The sequence below is a fragment of the Gallinula chloropus genome, assembly GCF_964237585.1.
Source record: "Gallinula chloropus genome assembly, chromosome: 6".
In the NCBI taxonomy this organism is placed as follows: Eukaryota; Metazoa; Chordata; class Aves; order Gruiformes; family Rallidae; genus Gallinula; species Gallinula chloropus.
In genome coordinates, this window is record NC_140091.1 from 21,718,562 (window position 1) to 21,741,501 (window position 22,940).

General features: G+C 49.3%; 1 protein-coding gene across 1 annotated transcript in view; it reads left to right on the forward strand.

The window, feature by feature from the left end:
- LOC311193540 (uncharacterized protein C1orf21) overlaps positions 1 to 22,940 on the forward strand; it is a 119,873-nt gene that overhangs the window by 89,153 nt on the left and 7,780 nt on the right. Inside the window, exons 4-5 of the mRNA XM_084266391.1 lie at positions 17,347 to 17,423; positions 20,809 to 20,869. Coding sequence (XP_084122517.1) covers positions 17,347 to 17,423; positions 20,809 to 20,869 — 138 coding nt within the window. The remainder of the gene's footprint in view (positions 1 to 17,346; positions 17,424 to 20,808; positions 20,870 to 22,940) is intronic.

Here is a 22,940-nt window from a genome sequence, read left to right on the forward strand (position 1 = left end):
CCAGTGCCCAACAACCCTTTTGGGGAAGAACTTTTCCCTCACATCTGATCTGACCCTGCCCTCCTATCAGGTAATTGTAGGCGGTGATAAGGTCTCATCTCCCACAGAGCGATCAACTTCTTCCTAAGTTCTCATCTAAACCTGCCCTTCTCTAGTTGAACCAATCGCCCCTCGTCCTGTCACTCCATCCCCTTACAAACAGCCCTTCCCAGCTTTCCTGTAGGTCCCTTCAGGGACTGTTAGGGGCTTGGAGGTCTGCCTGAGCCTTCTCTTGTCCAGGCTGAACCAGCCCAACTCTCTCAGCCTGTCTGTAGGAGAGGTGCTCCAGCCCTTGGATCATCCTTGTGGCCTCTGAACCTGCTCCAAGAGGTCCACGTCCTTCTTGTGCCAAGGGCTCCCAAGCTGGAAGCCATGATCTTTGGCTTTGAGACTGGGCATCTGCACGCATTAGGTCTCACTCCTATTTTTTTCCTGATCGAAGATGAAGACTTAGGGTTTCTTCCTAATTTTTTCCTAATTTCCTAGTCTGTTAGGTTTGTACACAGCATATTACCTTGGTTACAACCAGTGAAGCTCTGAGTCCTTACTAAAACAGCAGAGAGATACCTTTTTTTTGAGAGATACTCATCCCTCCTGGCGCCCTTCTCCTGGGAGCAGGTCTTACTGTGACCTGTAGGCTTGCTGAAATGACTGGGACTGGCCAGGGCTGAAGATACTGTACCCTACAGCAAGTAAACACAAACCCCGAACTTCTTAAGGGCATGTCTGTGTCTACACATTTTGCTTGGAGATACATATGGCGCAGAAGCTGCCTCTGCGGTTTACACTTAATTGGAAGGCACCATCGTTGTGTATTTTATGAGTGCTTCAAAAAAATCAGCAAAATCCATTAATAACCATGGTCGGTGAACTCATCCCAAATTGCCTGACGATGCTGTTATTTCTACGCAGTGGAAAAATCAATCCATTTAATCCAAGGTACAACCGTCTGGCTCGCTAAAGGAGAAGGCTGCCTCGGTTGCCGGGGACTGGAAATCATTGCCTCATGCTAATTGAATAACATCCAGCCGTTGCGTGGTTGAATCTTCCAGACTGATTTGACTCACAGGGACTGAGTAGCTAAAGGAAGTGTATTTGTCATGCTGCAGTCCCACAGGATTAAGAGCACTTGGATTCATTTGATCTGATGCATTCTGATAATACTAAGTAAGTCCATTTTTTTGATTGTCCTCTGCACCTTGTGTTTTCCCTGGCTGTGGAAGTCCAGCATCTCACGTCTTTGGAAACCGAGCTGTGATACAACAAATATTTCTGGCCAGTATTTCTAGCTCTGGCAGAGCTTGAGGAATTCTTGGCTGGCTTTTATGGTAGGCTAATGGCTTAGACCAAATATAACGAGAGGCAGAGCGCAGCATGTAGAGTTCCATTGTGTTACGTCGTTGTTATTGTATTACTTCTCTGGTCTTGACATTCTATACTTCGTTCTGGGCTTTGTGATAAATACTGATTCTAAGATGGTTTAGTCCACACTTAGATGTTAAATAACTTGAAACAAAACTTCCAGAAGATATCTTTGTCTCTCAGCAGCACATTTTCACTGGGAAACTCACTTTCGTAATTGTCTTTTGAACATTTGGGATGTAGGACTTGCTCCTGATATCTGTGCTTTCTTCTCTGGAACCTTCTTTGCAGCCATGTCAGTGGACACAAAGACACGCTTTCGAACCTTGTGATTCTGTGAAATAAAGGCTGACAATGTGGGAGTGGGAGTGGAGGAGAAGAAGTAATGGTGCCCAGGAGGTGAGCTTTGAGGAAGCAACCACAGGACGGGGCAGGTTTTCTCGCTGCTGCTTCACCTTTTGCACCTTTTTGAATGAAACCTGTGCAAAAGACTTAAAGTTTCATTGCCAACAGGACTCCTTCCAGGGCCCGACAAGTCCTGTTCCTGGCAGGGCAGTACCAAAAGTGTGTGGCTGAGACCCTCTTAGTGGTAGGCCTCCGTCAAACGGCCATAAACTGACTGCAAAAATGCACTGTTAATGAGAGAGGGACTTACCAGGAGATAAATAAATACCTTTTGATGCCGAAAAACACTCTCTAAACATGCATTGCACTGTAAATGTTGACCAGAGTTCCTGATCGCTCCAGGAGGACATGTTCCGAATGTCTGTGGAGGTGGCTGTGCTGCTGCCCTGTGTCCCCTGGGGCATCTGGGAGACACGAAGCCACCCTCACAGCAACCTTGCAGCAGCAGCAGCAGCTAATACTAATTGAAAGCAATTTTTTTTAAGCTCCAGAAATTTGGCACTTAAACTAAACTCCAAATTTGACGGTTAGGAGGAGACCACGTAATCATCCAAGAGTTTGTCTTCCCCACATAAACCTTGACCATGTGGCTGGTTAACGAGTTGCTTAACGTGCTCTTTCAGAAGTGAGGGGAAAGGGGGAATTAGCAGTTGGTGTAATCACAGATGGCTCAGTCAGCGTTGTCTGAGCAGCAGGGAGGCACAGAGACACGCTTGGAGGAGAGGCATGGGTGCAGGTGCTCACAGGTTCCTTGTGAGTACCTGTAAGCAGCGCGCAGCGAGGTCATCGCCTTTGCCACAGCAGAGGAGCGCGGCCTATACACAGTGACAGGAAGGCTTTAGCAGTTCTGGAGCGTTAGTAGGACAGTGCACAGCATTGCTTAGTGGCCTTGTTTTGTAGCTGCCAGTTTAGGGCAATGCATGACTGCCCATGTTCCATTACAAAGAAATGAGGAGTCTTGGCTGAAAGGACCATGCTTCCTTCTGCTTGTTAGGCTCAGTTGATCACTGTTGGTTGAAATGGCATTTAGACAGCATAAAATGTGGGTTCCTCTTGTGTTCCCCTATCTCCTGTTTGCTCTGCCTTTCTCCAGTGAAGGTTATTTTGTATGTTCTACTTTTAGGTGGCACAGGCTCCTTGAGCTGGCCCCGTGCTGTTCCTGTGGCTGGTTGCTTGCCCAGCTTCCCCTTTGGTCTTTCCCTGAACACCTCACCCAGCTGGTGTACACACACGTACCAGTACGGCAAAGAGCCACGGAATCACAGACTGGTTTGGGTGGGAAGGGACCCCAAAGCTCTTCCAGTGCCCCCCCCTGCCATGGGCAGGGAAATCCCCTCCAGCCCAGGGTGCCCAAAGCCCCATCCAACCTGGCATGAACCCTGCCAGGGATCCAGGGGCAGCCCCAGCTTCTCTGGGCACCCTGTGCCAGGGCCTTCCCCTTCCCTGTGAAGGATTTCTGCCTCCCTGCCCTTGGCACCAGCCCCTCTCCAACTTTCCTGGAACCCCTCAAGGGCTAGGAAGGGGCTTGCAGGCCTCCCTAGAAGCCACCTTCTCTTCTCCAGGCTGAGCCAGCCCAGCTCTCCCAGATAGCTCCAGCCCTCAGATCATTTCCATCACCTCCTCTGGGCTCGCTCCAACAGCTCCGTGTCCTCCTTGACCTGAGGATTCTTGGATCCAAGTGTGTCCTGCTTGAAGCTTACATCACGAGAACTTCTAAGAATGAATGTAAGCACATGATTCTTTAGGGTCATGCTCTGTCACATCCCATAGCCTCAGTGATGTGGGTGCTCATCATGAACAGGACAGGGAATGAGAGCAGTTCTGCACTCCCCTGGCTGGGGAAAAAAGTGCTCCTGGATTGCAGTTGATGCCTTAGTTTCAAAACTGCTTTTGCAGTCCTAAAGATTGAGAAATTTTGGGTCATCAGATTTAGCTGCTGAACACCAAGCAGTGTCTCCAGTTGTCTTCCTAAAAGTTATACCATCTATTTGTTGGTGTTCCTGACAGAGCTGATAAACCTGCTTGAAGGTCAAGTGTGCTCCTGGCTAGGTTTTCATGTTCTAGGTCTTTCTCAGTCTCTAGTTTGTTTTTAATGACTCACAAACTATGGGCTAGAGAAGGGCCAAGGAAGGAAGACCTATCCCAGGTGTCTGCTATGAGTTCTTCAAAAGTCAAAAGTTTTGATAGAATAGAAGTCCTAATGTGGTCTTTGGTTGAACATCAATATAGGAACTGTAGAAAGCCCTGACCACCATGTCTCTGCTGCCAGAGACATAGACAAGTGAGAAATATTAATCATAGCTTACTGATTGGGATTTCAAAATAGATCTGATTTGTTCTTTGTAGCAATTGGGGAAGATTCTTGGCCTGTCGCAGCTGCTGCGCTCTTTGCATGGCTCATGGGGTTACAGAAAGGCAGAGGGATTATGGGGCTTTGGTGACTGTCATAAAATCTATTTTTACTGTTAGGATCATTGATGTGGTCTGTAGTTTGAATTAACGTTCTCATTATCACATTAAGATTAAACAAGAGTTAATTAAGTATAGAGAAGTCATTGAAGGCTAATGCTGCAGCACTGCAGTGACAAATGAGACCATGTTTATGTACTAAACCCCAGTTTTCTCCTTGTTGTAAGGACTGTACCTATGAACATGCATCAAAGTATACTTCTTACCCCGGCAGAAAGATTTGTGGTTGGGGGTGCTGCACCTCTTGGCAGTCACAGGATGGTCCCTCATTCTCTGAACATCCCTGTGACAGGACAGGTCTACTGAATTTTAGAGGGGCTTCTCTCACCCTCACACTCACCTGACTTTAAAAGAAAATAGAGAGCATGTGTGACACTTTGGAGTCTGCAGACAGCTAGAGATCAACCTGCAGGCTTGGAAGCTGATCTTGATTAGAAATGGCAACATTGACTTTAGCTGAGAATCATAGGATCATAGACTGGTCTGGGTTGGAAGGGACCCCAAGGATCACAGAGCTCCAACGCCCCTGCCATAGACAGGGACACCAACCTCCAGGCCTGGAGCTACACAAGGTTGCCCAGGGCCCCAGCCAACATGGCCTTGAACACCCCCAGGGATGGGGCATCCACCCCCTCTCTGGGCAGCCACTTCCAGCCCCTCACCACTCTCTCTGGAAAGAACTTCTCCCTAAGATCTCCTCTAACCCTTCCCTCCTTCAGCTTCACTCCATCCCCCTTGTCCTGCCAGTCTCTGCCCTTTGAACAAGCTGATTCCCTTCCTGTATCTCTGCTCCCTTCAGGGATGGGAAGACTGCAATGAGGTCCCCCCACAGCCTTCTCTTCTCCAGGCTGGACAAGTCCAGCTCCCTCAGCCTCTCTCCACAGGGGAAGTGAAATGCCACTCCCTCAGCATTTATTTACCTTGTTTTTTGGAAGTGGGAACGCACAGTGTGCAGATGTCCCCTGGACACGTGGTGGTAAAGCTTTATGGTGTTTCAGCTGCAAACTGTGAATTCCAGTAACAAAATGAGCATGTTCAAAGAGGGCTTGTGGAAGTTGGAGAGATGTGAATGGGAGGTACCTCTGGTTTTGAAGCAGTTGGGCTGTCTCATCCCCAAATATGTGCTTCTCAAAATCAACATACTTCCCTTTTTTAGGGAAACTTGGCAGTAAAAAGAGTTGGTAGAGCCACATGCAGCTCCTGTCTGTTTGCTTAGGAGCCTCTGCTGCAGGCAGAGAAATGCCATCTCCAAATACAACAGGTTAACTTGTCTGGTTTGAGACACCCCATTAAAACCAGGAGCTTCTCCTGCTCTTAAATCCAGCAATACATATGATGATACATCCTGACTTCAGTGAGGCTTTAAATACTGTGACTGAAATTGGAAGTGTGCTCTGTAGGAAAGATGTAGGCAGATGGGAAGGAGCCCAGAGGGGAGCGACGAGAATAGGAGGCTTAGCAAACGTCAGCTGTAATGGAAGACAGAAGGAATTGATTTGTTTAGCCTAAAAATACAGAAGGAAACGTGACTCACCCCATAGATAAAAGGTTGCTTCAAAAGGCATGACAATGGGGTTTTTGCCGTGACCGCTAAGAGATGCAAGATGACATCAGGCAAGGGGGTAAGCTGGGTGATAGGAGAAATGTTTGAACTTCCAGGGCAGTGGTGAAAGGAAAGATGTGCAGTTGAGGAAATCTGCAGGGTAGGAGTTTGGAGAGCAGGTTAGAATTGTGTTGAGGTGGTCTGTATGCATGTCCTCTGGTGATGTGATTAGGTGGTACATTGAAATAATTCCCTTTGGTGGTGGTTCCCACCATGCGAAGCTTCCAGGAGACTCACCTTGCGGAGTTCACGGTGCTGCTTCATGTTCTGATCAAGGAGCCGCTGAAAGCCTGTGCCCTGGCCTGCCTGATCTCGCACAGGGTACGAGACCTCCTTCTCCATGGCCAGCCCCTCCCACGGGACCAGACGCCACAGAGACGGGCCACAGCTTGATGCAAGCAAGAGTCGATTTATTGTAAAGAATCCTTCCTTTTTATATGCTCTGCAGCCGGCTGCTTTCTTTCTTTCGTGGGCTACATCTGATTGGCCAAGGTTTTGCTGTCGCAGCAGCATCTCTATCTTATCATGCTAATAGAACTTCTAAAACCTGGTCAGACAGCAGCTACACCTTAACAATAGAGGACACTTTTTCCTGGAGCCTGTCCCAGCAGGGGGCCGGCAACGATGCTGCCACCTTGTTTAGTTTCCCCGAGGTTCATGGCCTAAAGGCTCCATCCCGTTACCTGTTACCCTGGCAGTGCTTGAGGCTTTGTTTCTCAAGCTGCAGGCCACAATGTCCCGGTGCTGTCCTGTCTAGTGACCACACAGCTGCTGGCGCTGATGCGCGGCAGCCGTGCTTGGCCAGCACTGGTGTTTTCCCGAAGGAAAAGGCATGCAGAGCTCATTTTGAGTCTTTTCCCTGTCTTCTCCCAACTTTGAGGGATGGTTTGGGAAGGGGTGAGGTAGACGGTGAGATGGTGAAATCAGTGGATGCCGTAGCAGGCATAAGTCATTTGAGGACTCTTAAATATTTGACATCTTGAATGTCAAACATGAGTATTGCTGGGCCTGTGGTTAGATTTTAAGCTAGTTCTTCACCTAGTATTGACTTGGATATCTTCTAATCTGTGGCATCTTGAGCATCAAAGCTGGTTTTATACATCCTTGATGGAATATATCTATGAACTGGTCCATCTTTTCTGTAACACTGAGGACACGTGCATATTTATCTGCTGTTTTTCCATGGAAACTTAGAGGAGATCTCTCCCCTCTTTTGAGAGGGGATCTATTGAATGTTTATAGACATCTGAATTGTGGGACACAGGGGGAAATGGCCAGCCTCTTCTCAGTGTCTGTGGGGACAGGACAAGGGGCGATGGCCTCAAGTTGGAGCACAGGAAGTTCCACACCAGTATGGGAAGAACTTCTTCCCAGTGAGGGTGAGGGAGCCCTGGGACAGGCTGCCCAGGGGGGTGTGGAGTCTCCTTCTCAGGAGATATTCCAGACCTGTCTGGACACCTCCCTGTGTGACCTGTCCTAGGGACCCTGCTTTGGTAGGGGGGTTGGACCCGATGATCTCTGGAGCTCCCTTGCAGCCCCTATGGTCCTGTGATTGTGAGATAAATGCTTTAAAAACTCAGCCTCCTGTACTGATTGAAACAGCCTGTGAAACTTGCACACCACGAATGATTGTCTTTCATTTGGATGTATCTGATGGCTCTGCTTGGTGTTGCTCTCAGATCAGTTTGTTTGGAGAAGCCAGGTGATATCCATGCTCCTACATCCGAGGGCTGGAAGCTCAGTAAGTGAGCAGGCTGCCATGTTCTTTGTGGAACAAGATTCATTCTTTCTGCTGCTCAAAAGCAACAGCTCACAAAAAAACAGCAAGAGGATGGTGCCAAATACATCAATTGGATTTAAGGCTCCTCCTGCAGCCACAATATTTCTCATGTGTGCCGTAGTACATATGTCATATTTAATAATATTCCAACTATTATGTCCTTTGAAATGCCCGTTTTCCCCATGCTCACTGGAATTTGCCGAGTAGCAGGAACTATAAGTTCCCTCTCCCGGGTCTTAAATCCTAATGCTTTGTGCAAATAAATACAATTAATGCAAATAAAACAGACGCTGAGAGGAGCTGAATCCAGACACTGACAATACGTTCCAGCGATGGCATTTACATAATTGCAATGTACCAACAAGCTATAAATGGGAGCCTTGGACAATGCTGGGAGCCTGGAGAGCTTCTTGTAGGGAATTCTTGCCTGGTTTGGATGTTGGTACGGGGTTTGTCCCTTCCTCTACAGCACAGCCCTGTGAGTGGGGAATGCAGCATCCGTCTCCGTGAGCGTGCGGTGCTTGTTGTATGTCCAGAGGTGTTTCCCATGGTGTCAGCCTCTGGGAACTGGAAACACACTGTGGGAAGAACTGGTGTGAGAGTACCTGGTGTGTTAGCGGAGATGGTGGTTGGATTTAAGACTCCTCCACATAGGCTGTGTGTGAATGCTCCACACCTTCCTGCTGCAGATGCTTTAGTGGCAATGAGGAGTGGTACATTGGTGCCCGTCAGCTCACTTCTCAGGGTTACCTTGGTCAACATTTCTTGCTACAACTTCTTTTGGTTTACAAGTGTCTTTTCATTTGCACTATATTTTTTAATTAGTTATGTCTTTCTTCTTAATTGCAAAGAAAAACCTAGAAGGACTTTCGTCCCTGCTTTCCCTTCCTCTTCCATCCCTTGGAAACCTCAGGTTTGAACAAAAGGGGAAAAGATGTAACATCTATCCTGCAAAATCCCCTGTTATGACTGGGTTAGTGGGATGCTCCTCTTTGTCCTAACAAACCTCAGTGCGCTTTATGGAGTCACAGAATCGCAAGGTTGGAAGATCATAAAGTCCAACCATTCCCATCCTAAGCTAAACCATATCCCTAAATACCTCATCTACCCTTTTTTTGAACACATCCAGGGAAGGTGACTCCATCACCTCCCTGGGCAGCCTGTTCCAGGCCCTGACAACTCTTTCAGTAAATTTTTTTTTTCTAATATATAATCTAAACCTGCCCTGGCACAGCTTCATGCCATTTCCCCTTGCCCTATCTCCTGTCACCTGGCTGAAGAGACCATTGCCCACCTCTGTACAACCTCCCTTCAGGTAGTTGTAGATGGTGATAAGGTCTCCCCTCAGCCTCCTCTTCTCCAGGCTAAACAGCCCCAGCTCCCTCAGCTGTTCCTCATGTGATTTGCCCTCCAGCCCCTTCCCCAGCCTGGTTGTCCTTCTCTGGACTTGCTCCAGGACCTCGATGTCCTTCTTATGATGAGGAGCCCAGAACTCACAGTACTCAAGCTGCAGCCTCACCAATGACCAGGGCACAATCACTTCCCTAGACCTACTGGCCACACTGTTTTTGACACAAGTCAGGATGCCATTGGCCTTTTTGGCCACCTGGGCACACTGCTGGCTCATATTCAGCCTGCAGTCAACCAACACCCCCAGGTCCTTCTCTGCCTGACAGCTCTCCAGCCAGTCTCCCCCAAGCCTGTAGCACTGCATGGGGCTGTTATGTCCCATGTGCAGCACTCTACACTTGGCCATGTTGAACTTCATCCTGCTGGTCTCAGCCCATGGGTCCAGCCTGTTCAGATGCCTCTGAAGAGCCTCCCTACCCTCAGGCAGATCAACACTTCCTCCCAGTGTACTGTCATCTGCAAACTTACTGAGGGAGCGTTCAATCCCTTTATCAAGGTCATTGATAATGATGTTGAATAAGACTGGACCCAGGACTGAGCCCTTGCGGATGCCACTCGTGACTGGCCTCCAGCTGGATTTTGTTCCATCTTGAATGTGTAAAAAAAGCATAATAAACAGTCTACTCAGACTTGCAATTTGCTGATAAAGGCCAGGGATCAGCGCAACTGCAGACCCTACAGGAGGAGACACCATCAACGTGCTGCTGCTTTGCAGATGGAGGGAACTGAGTGTTCCTTTTAATGATTCCTCAAAGTTGTTGTTTGATGGTCACCAACTTTTCAAACCAAAACGAAAGGGAAAACCATGTATGAAGGCAGGAAAGCAGCATACATGTGCACAGGGAGTCATCAGTCTTGGTTTGGACACTGCAGGAGGATTTCAGAGGCTTTGCTTGCCTGTGCCTAATGTGGAGCCATCTCCCAGGGAACTGTATTTTCCAAAGGATGTAGAGCATGTTCCAAAAACAGGCTGAAAATGTGAGTGTTGACATTGCAGAAACTGCTGCAGCTGCTGAATTTTTTGGTGTGGGTGTTAAAAAAGCTGTGCCACATTGAAGGGCAAGCAGGCTGGGGAAGGGGTTCGGGGGCAAATCCTATGAGGAGCAGCTGAGGGAGCTGGGGGTGTTCAGCCTGGAGAAGAGGAGGCTGAGGGGAGACCTTACCACTGCCTACACTGACCTGACAGGAAGGTGTAGAGAGGTGGGTGATGGTCTCTTCAGCCAGGTGACAGGAGATGGGGTAAGGGGGAATGGAACAAAGCTGTGCCAGGGCAGGGTTTAGATGTTAGAGAAAAATTTTTACTGAAGGGGTTGTCGAGGCCTGGCACAGGCTGCCCAGGGAGGGGACTGAGTCCCCACCTCTGGGTTTGTTTAGCAGATGGGTAGATGAGGTGCTCAGGGATATGGTTTAGCACAGGACAGGAATGGGCTTGATGATCTTAAAGGTCTTTTCCAACCTTGTGATTCTGTGACACGGGGCACATCTTGTTCTCCAGATACGCCTGTGTTTGAAGAGCATAAACCTCTTCAAAACCATCCAAATAAAAAGCCCTGCAATAAAATGCAGTAGTAGTAACCTGCTCACTGCTCCTTCACAGTGCCTCCTCAAAGCAAATACCAGTGGCCGCACGCCCCGCTGCAGGCGGGCTGTGTACCGCTCCGAGTCGCTCTTCAGGCTGCCTCTGCCGTTCAACCCCGGCCATAAATGTTTCATGGGCTCCGTGCAACCCTTTTGTCCCCTGCTCAGTGACAGCTCTTCCCCTGTTACTGTGCTTGGTGGAAATCTGCCTCCAGGAGACACACGTGAAAAGCCTGCGAGCTGAGTAATACCTACAGCTGCTGTAAATACACTGCTGCAGGAGCTCGTGAGAGGGAGGGTAACGGCGACATGGACGCAGTCAGCAGAATGACCGTTTTTGAGCTTGGGCATCAAAAGGAGTGTGGCCAGCAGGTCAAACGAGGTGATCCTCACCCTCTGCTCTGGTCAGGCCCCACCTGGAGTGTTGTGTCCAGTTCTGGGCTCCCTGGTGTAAAAAAGCCAGGGATCTCCTGGAGAGAGTCCAGTGGAGGCTACAAAGGTGACTAAGGGCCTGGAGCATCTCCCCTATGAGGAAAGGCTGAGTGACCTGGGACTGTTCAGCCTGGAGAAAAGAAGCCTGAGAGGGGATCTGATCAGTGTTTATCAATATCTCAAGGTGGGTCACAGGGGGAAATGGCCAGTCTCTTCTCAGTGGGCTGTGGGGACAGGACAAGGGGCGATGGCCTCAAGTTGGAGCACAGGGAGTTCTGCACCAATCTGGGAAGAACTTCTTCCCAGTGAGGGTGAGGGAGCTCTGGGACAGGCTGCCCAGGGGACTGTGGAGTCTCCTTCTCTGGAGAGATTCCAGCCCTGTCTGGATGCCTCCCTGTGCAACCTGTCCTAGGGACCCTGCTTTGGCAGGGGGGTTGGACCCGATGAGCTTTTGAGGTCCCTTCCAAACCCTACAACTCTGTGTTCTGGGTGTCTGTATGACCCACATGAGTAACAAACCTGCAAAAGATAAAGGTTTGTTGCCGTGTGCCCTAACACCTCATCCTCAAGAGTCAGTCTGCTCTTGTAAGTTATCAGTAAGGCCCTTTTTAACTTTTATTCATCTATTTTTTATTTCTGAGATAAAACTTTCAACATCTCTGATGTAGCAAAGCCATTAAAGATCTGGTATATTAAGGAGAGTTGGAGAGCAGGTCTCCTTTCTGCCCACAGCGTTCTATTTACATTGTCTCTGGATATCTTTCTGTGTAAGCAAGTATTCTTCATGCCCTCAAGCAACCCTGTGTCACCCTAATTTTTGGTGAGGGACAGTTTTCAGCCTTTTGCAGAGTTGTTTTTGGAGGAGATTTTCCTCAACTTCATTTTGCAGGGAGTCTTGGAGATAGAATCATAGGACAGTCTGGGCTGGCAGGGACCCCAAGGATCATAGAGTTCCAACCCCCTGCCACAGGCAGGGCCACCAACCTCCAGGCCTGGAGCTACACAAGGTTGCCCAGGGCCCCATCCAACCTGGCCTTGCTGGAAGACTTCATTAAAACTACCAGGCTTTGAGCCTTGATGGAAGATGTCATTAAAGAGCGGGGTGGGAGGGGGAAAGAAGGGCTTTTCCCACCACTAATGGGTTTGCAAAGGGCATTAATATTCCCTAAATCTAACAGCTACAGCTCCTTAAACATCCCCATCAGCTTTTCAACTTCTTCCTCCCAGTCAATATCAGAAAGCCTGGACTAATTGGTTACAATAATTCCAATTAGTTCTGTTGAGTAACCAAACACCAGCAAAGCTACAGATGAACTGAAACAAGGACATGGTAGCAGCTGGCACAACAATGGGAAATTAAGGCAGGTAAACAGATGAAATTACAAGTAAGGACCATAAATGATAGATAAGCATGGCCAGTAAATGCTCCAGGGAAGCTCTTGCCTGTACCTAACCATCTTGTCCCTTTTCACAGCTCCACAGTTGTACCACCCGCAAATTGGAACCCTCTCCTTTCTATATGACATGGGGCACTGAGGTCCAGAAAAATAAAAATGGGGTTTTGAAAAGTTCTTCCCCAAAAGTGTTATTGGGCACTGGAACAGGCTGCCCGGGGAGGGGCTGAGTCCCCACCCCTGGGTGTGTCTAACAGACGGGTAGATGAGGTGCTCAGGGATATGGTTTAGCACAGGACAGGAACGGTTGGACTTGATGATCTTAAAGGTCTTTTCCAACCCAGTGATTCTGTGAAGGCCAAAACGTGGTGCAAATTAATGAAAATGAGATTAAGTAATATAATTATATCTATTACTTTTAATTGATTTCTTTCCAGCCAGTGGAATCAACTTTAAAAAGACAATAATAAAATAACATCTAGTCTGTCCCTGCAGTATAGGATCACTTTGGAAGCATCTCTTGAAAACCCAGCCCCTCTCTGGCAAGCCGTGAGCTTTGAGGGAGTTGAGATGGAGCAGGACTTTTAGCACCTTACCTGAGGCCATCTGCAGCAGGGGCATGAAGAAAAGCAAAATGACTTGGAGTGAAGCTCCCGTGCCTCCAGAAAGGGGTTTGTCAGAGGGGAAGTGTCAAGGGAGATGTTGACAGATATTTAATTACAGCGGCGGCAGTGGCTGCTGCTGTGTTAACAGCATCTGGCAGCAGAGTCACCACCATCTGTCAGGGCCCTGAAATTCTCATATGGTGCATCCTTTATGGAGGAATTAACAATAATTAACGAATCTATCACATGAAATCACCTTGATTGGGTGACGGCTTTACCTTGGTAATTGCAAAATAACAGGCAGTAAAATGTCCACTCTTTGCCTTTTTACTGTAGACTAGCTAATGCTGCAGTCTATGGGCGGCATCCTGGAGGCTTTACTTGTGGTGTGAGGCATCATGTACTGTGTTTCCTTTCAGTAATCCTCACAAGCAGAGCTAGATGAAAACCAAACTTTTACATATTAATTTCTGTTTGCAGCGAATTAGGACTCTAAAGCTTAAACATCTGTATGGAACCTCTAAACCAGTTGCGACTCTGCTGCAGCACGTAACTTATTTAAGGTAAAATGAGGTGAGGCTGAAGGAGGTGGCCCTTCAACCCAAGTCAAATCAACCTTGAGGAGCAATCTGACTACATTTTGGGTTTTCTGCAAGCTCAGTATTAGAATCCAAACCATTGATTGCTGAATCACTTTGTCTGTAGAGTGATGTGGGGGGGGAAAAGAAGTATTCTATTTGTTTGTATTTGGAAGCATTATTTTTTAATATCTATTTTTATCAAAGCCAATATTTTGGTCAGGGTGATGAAATATCACTGCCATAAATAACAGCTGCAAACAAAGCGACAAGCCAATTCGGGGCCCACTTGGGTTTTGTTTTTCTCTTTAACTCTTCTTTTTCTGTTCGCTCCTGCAGAGCAGCAGATGGAGAAGGTGGCATACTCTCTGCTTAGACAGATGATGATTAGAGGGCTGGAGCACCTCTCCTTTGAAGACAGGCTGAGGGAGTTGGGGTTGTGCAGCCTGGAGAAGAGAAGGCTCCTAGGCAGATCTTACAGTGGCTTTCCAGGACCCAAAGGGACCTGCAAGAAAGCTGGGGAGGGACTTTTTAGAAGGGCCTGGAGTGATAGGCCAAGGGGGAATGGTTTTAAACTGGAAGTGGTAGATTTAGATTGGATATTAGGAAGAAATTCTTCACTGTGAGGGTGGTGAGGCCCTGGCACAGGGTGCCCAGGGAGGTGGTGGCTGCCCCCTCCCTGGAGATGTTCAAGGATGGGTTGGATGGGGCCTTGAGCAGCGTGGTCTGGGAAGAGGTGTCCCTACCCATGGCAGGGGGTTGGGACTTGATGATCTATAAGGTCCCTTCCAAGATGTATCAAGAGAAGTGTGGGCAGCAGGTCGAGGGAGGTTCTCCTGCCCCCCTTCTCTGCCCTGGTGAGGCTTCATTGGGAATAGTGTGTTCAGTGCTGGGCTCCCTGGGTCAAGGACAGGGAGCTACTGGAGAGGGGACAACATAGAGCTGCAGAGATACTGAGGGGACTAGAACATCTCTCTGATGGAGAGAGGCTGAGGGACTTGGGACTTCTTAGCCCGGAAAAGAGAAGACTCAGGGGGGATCTTCTCACTGCTGATAAACCCCTGAGGGGTGGGCTCAGGAGGATGGGTCAGTCTGTGTTCAGTGGTGCCCAGGGACAGGACAAGGGGCCATGGGCACAGACTGGAGCAGAGGAAGTTCCATCTAACCCTGAGGAGGAACTCCTTTCCTGGGAGGGTGACAGAGCCCTGGACCAGACTGCCCAGAGAGGTTGGGGAGTCTCCATCTCTGGAGACATTCAAATCCTGTGATCCTGGACGCTGCCCTGTGCAGCCTGAGGGGATCCTGCCCTGGCAGGGGTTGGCCTAGGTGATCTTCAGAGGTCGCTGCCAGCCCTCCCCAGTCTGGGGCTCTGTGATTCTGTCTCGTCAAAGCTCCCAACACAAGAGCTGTCCATCAGTCTCCCTTCCCTTTTAACTGAGGCAATGGATTCGCAGCAGTTTTTTGGTGGGGAAAGGTCTGTGCCTCCAGGGTGACAGCATGCAGAGACAGAAGATAGCCCTAAAGTCACCTTGTGTTGCAGTAGGTGGGCAGGAGATGTTGCTTGCAACTTGGCCATCCAGACAGGCCATCCCAGTTGGCAGCTCTGTGTTGTGGCAAATGGGCTGGCGGTGCAGATCAGAGAATAAGGGCTCACTGGGTGTGTGAGGTTGGGTTTGGTGTCTTGTCCATGAGACATAACCCTCTCTTCTGATTTTACTTGGCAGTTGCACGAGTCATACATCGCCTCACAGGGGTTATATGGCTCCACACGCGCACGTTCACGTATGCAACGTGTGTGTACAGAGTTACCCCTGTTAAAATTAGAAGGCACTTGGAAAGCAAGTGGCTTCCTCTGCTGTTATGCTGCTTTGGCTTGACATTGTGGCACAAGGGGCAGGTGGTGGCTGCTGGGATGTTGCAAACGTGCGGAGACATTTGTTAAGCCTTGTTTCTATCTTGTTTTCATGCAAGGCACCGCTTCCTCTTTAGGAGGGTTAGAAGATATGCATTAAACAGTGTTAAATACACTGAGGCAGTTGATGTTTGCAGCTCTTGTAGAATTATTCATTAAAATATTAACTGCTAGACAGCCTCTTCTTTAATTATTTTCTTTTTTCAGGTTCAGTGATTTAGTATCCCTCTTAAAAACCACATTCTGTGATCCAGACATTCAAAGACTAAATAAGACAGAATCACTGGGTTGGAAGAGACCTTTAAGATCGAGTCCAACCATTCCCATCTTGTGCTAAACCATATCCCTGAGCACCTCATCTACCCGTCTGTTAAACACACACAGGGGTGGGGACTCAGCCCCCTCCCTGGGCAGCCTGTTTCAGTGCCTGATAAACCTTTCAGGGAAGAACTTTTCCCTCACATCTGATCTGACCCTGTCCTGGTGCAGCTTCAGTCCATTCCCCCTCGTCCTGTCACCTGTCCCCTGTCTGAAGAGACCATTGCCCACCTCTCTGCACCCTCCTGTCAGGTCAGTGTAGGCAGTGATAAGGTCTCCCCTCTTCTCCAGGCTGAACACCCCCAGCTCCCTCAGCCGCTCCTCAGAGGATTTGCCTTCCAGCCCCTTCCCCAGCCTGGCTGCCCTTCTCTGGACTCTCTCCAGGACCTCAATGTCCTTCTTGTAGTGAGGGGCTCAGAACTGGACCCAGCAGTTGAGGTGCAACCTCACCAATGCTGAGTGCAGGGGCACAATCCCTGCCCTGGCCCTGCTGACCATGCTGGGTCTGACACAAGCCAAAACAAAACCTCCAAAACTACCCTCACAAGCACTAATTCTTGGGTGTACATTTCTTAAATCTCTCATGAGCATCATGTGCCTAAGAAATTGAAGTGGATTTGTGGAGTGGGTGAGCTGTGGGATTTGACTTGGCTCTTTCTCTTCTGCACCAGGAGCTTTCCCTTACATACAGTCCTGATAAGGGGCTGTATCTTTTTCCAGGTTTTTGTGGACAATGTGTGCACCAAGCTTGAGTTTACAGAAGCTTTTGGCACAAGGATGAGATGTTACCTGGAAGTGCTAGCTCTCAACTAAACTCTCTTCCCTCCCCGTGCCTTTAAGAGGCTTTTAAAACTTCAGTCATCTGCAGAGGAGATGTTTGTGTTCTCATCTACAAACATAATCTGGTTTTCTTCCTTGGGCCCTCATGTTCAGTTTTCCTGCTGAGCAGGTCAAGTCTGCTGTTGCTGCTCTTCTCACCAGCACCCTTAATGTCTTCTTGTGCCCACCTACAGTTTTCCACATGGTGCTAATGTTTCTCACCTCTGAGCAAACCTTTCAGGTCTGGGGTGGCTCTGAGGCTCTGCCTTCCCTGTGCTTTGCTGTGCTCTGTTAAAGGTCCTGTTGGTACTGTTATCGCTGCAACTCTACCAGGAGCCAAGCCACAGCTGCACATGGTTTTCCATGGACCACAGGGTTTGATTGCTACACATCCTGATGGATTTCACCCAGCATGGCACTCCCCCAGGTCACTGAGCCCGGGATATTTAAAAATTGCCTCCTCAGGGTCATTACATCAATTAAGTTGCCTTTAATTTTGTTTCTGATGAGCTTTTCTCACTCGGTTGTACAGGTGGAAGAGCCTGACCCCGGTGCGGTGTGACACCATGGTGACAGATGCCTTGTCAGCCTTGAATGCTTCCGTACTCATGGTATCTCTGCTGTGTCTGTTGTGTCTTTCAGGAAAAAAGTGCCAGTTCAAACACAAGACTTAAATCTAATAAAGAGGTCCCAGGATTAGTACACCAACCCAGAGCAAAGTAAGTTCACTTACTCCTTATTTTTTAATTGGAATACAAATAAAAGCAGGGTTGAGCAGTATCTCCGAGATTCCCAATTACAGCTGAGCAGAAGCCAGCTGGTGGTTCCAGCAGCCCTAAAGACCATGCTGCCTTTAAATAAAATACTTTGGGCCACCTGCGTCCTGATACGAAGAGCATGGACTTGTGCTGGCATCCCTGTAGCATCCTCTCCTTGGCACAGCTAAGATGCAGGAGAGTGGTGAGGGGCTGGAAGGCGCTGCCCAGAGGGGCTGGGTGCCCTGTCCCTGGGGTGTTCAAGGCCATCATACAATGGCATGGGTTGGAAGGGACCCCAGGATCAGAGAGCTCCAACTCCCCTGCCACAGGCAGGGCCACCAACCTCCAGGCCTGGATCTACACAAGGTTGCCCAGGGCCCCAACCAACCTGGCCTTGAACTCCCCCAGGGATGGGACACCCACCCCCTCTCTGGGCAGCCACTTCCAGCCCCTCACCACTCTCTCTGGAAAGAACTTCCCCCTAGTATCTCCTCTAACCCTTCCCTCCTTCAGCTTCACTCCATCCCCCTTGTCCTGCCAGTCTCTGCCCTTTAAACAAGCTGATTCCCCTCCTGTTTCTCTGGTCCCTTCAGGGACGGGAAGGCTGCAATGAGGTCCCCCCACAGCCTTCTCTTCTCCAGGCTGGACAATCCCAGCTCCCTCAGCCTTTCTTTTGTAGGGGAGGTGCTCCAGCCCTCTGATCATCTCTGTGGCTCCTTTGAGCCCTCTCCACCAGTTGCACATCTTTCTTGAATTGGGGCCCCAGCTCTGGACACAGGACTCCAGCTGGGGCCTCACAAGGGCAGAGCAGAGAGGGAGAATCCCCTTCCTGTCCCTGCTGCCACCCCTCTTCTGATGGAGCCCAGGATCCCATTGCCCTTTTGAGCTGCAAGAGCACACTGCTGGCTCGTGTTGTCTCTTCTCGGGCAGAGATGAGATGGACTGCTGACACCATTCGAGGGACCATATGGAGTCAGGAGTCCATCCTTTCCTCAATAAAAGTCCCCCCAGAAATCAAACCTGACCTTCCTTCACCAGAAAGCCTTAAGATGGTGTGTCAGCAGAGAGGGGCGCTCCTGCATTAAGAAGAAAACCACTTAGAGAGTTCCAGAGTTATGTAACGTTAGATTGATGGGTAAACCTCTGCTGTTTGCCCAACCTGTCACTGGAGTTGTGTTTATCAAATGGCTGTTTGTGTTTGAGTTGCTAATCGCTGAGTCAGCAAATAGCTGTTAACATGCTCCATTTCTTCATTACTTTTTTTCCAAGCTTTATTACCTGAAAGCCAGGACAATTCCAGCAGCAGAGGGCGGGTGGCAAAGGCTACTTAGCTACAGGAGCAGGAATGACTAGATAGGTCACCTACACCTTGTAGGATGGCTCTTGTAGAGCAGATGTAGTTCAGAACAGAGTGGGGCCTCTGTACCCAATGACAGCTTTGTGTACAGTGGAGGGAGTTTAACATGGCAGATGTGACAGTAAGGTGGGGAGGCTCTTCCCATTTACAGCTGGAGCCCTGCGGTCTAAACCCAGCGTATGTAGGAGCCAGCAGTAGATTTACAGGGGTCTTTGGTCCTTCCTCTACCTCCCACACTGTGCTGGTACCATCTGTAACTCCATGGGGCTTCATCCCCACCCCCTGCCCTGAGCTCTTGATCGCATCCTCAGCACTGACTCTGCTGACATCTCTAACAGGAAAAGCCCTCACGTGTGCCCTGTCAAGTACACTGAGACATGGTCGTACTCACGGAGTAGCACAGCCTGGAGCATACAATGGGAGTAGGAGCACTGCATACCATTTTCACTCTGATAGGTCATGGAATCACAGACTGGATGCGAAGGAACACCCCAGTGCCACCCTGCCATGGTCAGGGACACCCCCCCCACCACCAGCCCAGGGTGCCCCAAGTCCCACCCAACCTGGCCTTGAACCCTGCCAGGGATCCAGGGGCAGCCCCAGCTTCTCTGGGCACCCTGTGCCAGGGCCTTCCCCCTCCCTGGGAAGGATTTCTGCCTCCCAGCCCCTCTCCAGCTGCCCTTCTGCAGCTGAAGGCCATTCCCCTGGGCCTGTCCCTCCCTGCCCTTGGCACCAGTCCCTCTCCAGCTCTCCTGGAGCCGCTCAAGGGAACAGAAGGGGCTCAGAGCTCTACCCAGAAGCCGCCTTCTCTTCTCCAGGCTGAGCCAGCCCAGCTATCCCATCCTGGCTCCAGAGCAGAGGGGCTCCAGCCCTCAGATCATCTCTGTGACCTTCTCTGAACTTGCTCTAACAGCTCCATATCGTTCTTGTCCTGGGGACCCCTGAGCTGGATGCAGCACTGCAGGGAGGTCTACATGGCCTCCAAGGGCTTTAGGACCTCCGGTGGGACTTTTCATATATATATATGGCCACGTAATAGTCCTCCTCCTCCTCCACTTCCTTGATTTTCCTTTAAATGATGGTTGGGGTAGGTCACTACAGTATCACCTCACCAGAAACTGCATCTAGGATGTCGCAATGGTGCTGGCTCTTATCTACCTGGGAGGGGCTCTACAGCCCTAAAGCCCCTCTCCAAGACACCCAAACATGCAGGTGGCAGGATCGGCTGCCCCCAAGAAGCCTTTTTCACCCATCTCAGGTGGAGGTGGGAACCTGAGGGCCTGGCAGACAACTGGAGACAAAAACTCCCACCACCGCTGAAAGGTGACTTGTTCCCTCTCCTGAATTACCAGCTTTAGGTTTTAATGCCATTTGTGAGACCTCCTCCTCTGGACTGAGCCTTCATTTCTGTCCAGCAAGGGAAGCCTGGATGCTGAGCATTGTGGGAACGTGCAGCCTGGCGTTGGGTGCTGGGGGGAAGTGTTAACTTGTTACAGCTGAGAGGTCAGGACAAGGACTCTGGGTTGGAATTCAGCAAGCCAAACCAACTTTTAGTGTCGGAGGGAGTTTGGCATCACTGTTAGTGCTGTCACCGGTCTCCCATCCTTCCTTTTTGGCCTCTCTATTTTTTTCCCACGTGGAGTCCCTGGCTCTTCTCTCCAGCCTGATGTGGGCCAGGCTCGCCTCCCGAGGAGAGGCAGTGGGCTCTGCAACCTGCCTGCAAGAGGGAATAGTCTCCTCCAGATGCAACACAGGTCCTAGGTACCACCCCTCATCTAGCACTGGAGTTTTTTTCTGTGGGGAAGCCAAAAAAAGAAAGGAAAAAAAAAAAGGATGACACTTTTGGCTACAGTGATGATTTTCAAAGTGAATTCTTTTTCAACAGCCCTCAGCTCCCAGCTGAGCCCCTCAACAGCCCCCGTCTCCAGCGCCGGTACTTTAAAATGGCAGGAGTCCTGTCAGTACTGATCCTCTCCCTTTGCCTTTCAGCATGCACATCTCTGAAAGCCAACAGGAATTCTTCAGAATGCTTGATGAGAAAATCGAAAAGGTAAGACGCAGTAAAGCAACTGGACCCACTCCAGGAGTGGGAACACCGGTTTCCCAGCTTCATGGGGAGGACAACCAGAGAGTTTGTTGCAGTGTTCCATGTTCCCTGGTACTTGGAGGGACTCTGGTCCAAGATACCCCCATTTACTGCTCCTCAGGTAGATGATGATGATGACCAAAAAGGTGAAGGAGGTACTGGGCAGAGCTCTTTGTTTTGTGGAAACATCACCTGGCTAGTGGGAATGACAAATTAACCCTGCACAACCATTCAGGATGTACGTGGAGAACTGGAAAAAGAGTGACTTAGTGACTTGGTTTTGTCATTTAATCTCTGTGGGACACAACTAGGATCTTAATGCCAATAGTATCTGGGGTAGCCACCTTCTTGCTGGCTGAATCTCTTCGTTATAGCTCCTGGCTCCAGAGGTTCTGCATAATGGGGCTGTATGTACTGATAACCTACGCTGGGTAAAATAATGATGCTGGCGAAGAGCAGGGTGAATAGTTCTTTACCTATCTCCTTGTCTTGATAGCTGCTTTCATGTGTTTCAGAAGTCTTTGAAATGAGAATCCCAGCTTCTTTGTGAGGTAGGAGTAACTGTGCCCCAATGTAGATGGGAGACTGAGACAGGAGGACTTAAATGGGATATTTAGATCAAATCTTGATCTCAGCCTTTTCTTATACCTTGGGCTGCTTTTTGCTCAACAGTATACTCTGTGCACTTCATGTTTTAGAGTGGTGTATCTTATGTCATATTTGATATTAAATATTTGCTTCCCCACTTGCAATGAAGTAATTTCACAGCATCACAGAATCACCAGGTTGGAAAAGACCTCTGTGATCATCGAGTCCAACCGTTCCTGTCCTGTGCTAAACCATATCCCTGAGCACCTCATCTACCCATCTGTTAAACACACCCAGGGGTGGGGACTCAGCCCCCTCCCTGGGCAGCCTGTGCCAGTGCCCCATAACCCTTTCTGGGAAGAACTTTTCCCTCACATCTGATCTGACCCTGCCCTGGCACAGCTTGAACCCATTCCCCCTCGTCCTGTCACCTGGCTGAAGAGACCATCACCCACCTCTCTGCACCCTCCTGTCAGGTCAGTGTAGGCAGTGATAAGGTCTCTCCTCAGCCTCCTCTTCTCCAGGCTGAACACCCCCAGCTCCCTCAGCTGCTCCTCAGAAGGTTTGCTCTCCAGCCCCTTCCCCAGTCTGGTTGCCCTTCTCTGGACACGCTCCTCCTGCACTCCCAAGTTGCAGCATCCACTCTTGCAGTGCTACAGTGGGAGAATCACTTCTTTCTCCCAAAAACAAATTAGTTATGCTGCTCTAAAAAAGAAATAAATTAATGAAAGCAAAAGGTCAGCTAAAGGGGAAGAGTAGAAGGGAAAAGGATTCTGTGGGGTCCAGAGAAGAGTATTTCTGTACCGGTATGTCACAGGAGTAAGGTTTTACTTAACCTACACTCATTTAAAGGTCTGCATACCCATAAGACAGCTACATCTCCTTGGAATAAATGCATTCACCCTGTACATACTTGGTTGCCTTTCCTGGACATCATCACCTTTTGTAATGTCAAACACAGAATGTCCAGTGAAACAGATTTTTCCAGAGCTCTCCCTTTCCATACCAGACCATCCAGTGGCCATATCTAGTTTGGAATCAAAGTTAGTTTTCAGTCTGGAGTTTTATTTCAGGACAGTAACACCATCCATTCACCCGCTGCCACGCTGAGATGCAGTTGACCGTGTCTCCTCGCAGTTTGAACCATGCTCAGATGCTTGCTGGTGTTCTCCAGGGCTCTAGTACTAATTTAGAAGGTTGTCAGCTATGGGGAGATGCACAGTTTTCCCCATCAGAGAGATGGAGGCAGCTCCCAACAGTTGATGGAATCAGTGGGAGTTAATGTGCAGCTGAACATGGGATGTGGTTTCTCTGGGACCCTCTTGTGCCTGAGGAAATAGTCTTCCCAAGAGAAGTTCTAGGGTTTCTAATTAATCTTTGCTCATAATACATTGCTTTTCTAGGTATCCACCACAAGGGCCCAAAAGGTTAGAATCTCGGAGGGGTT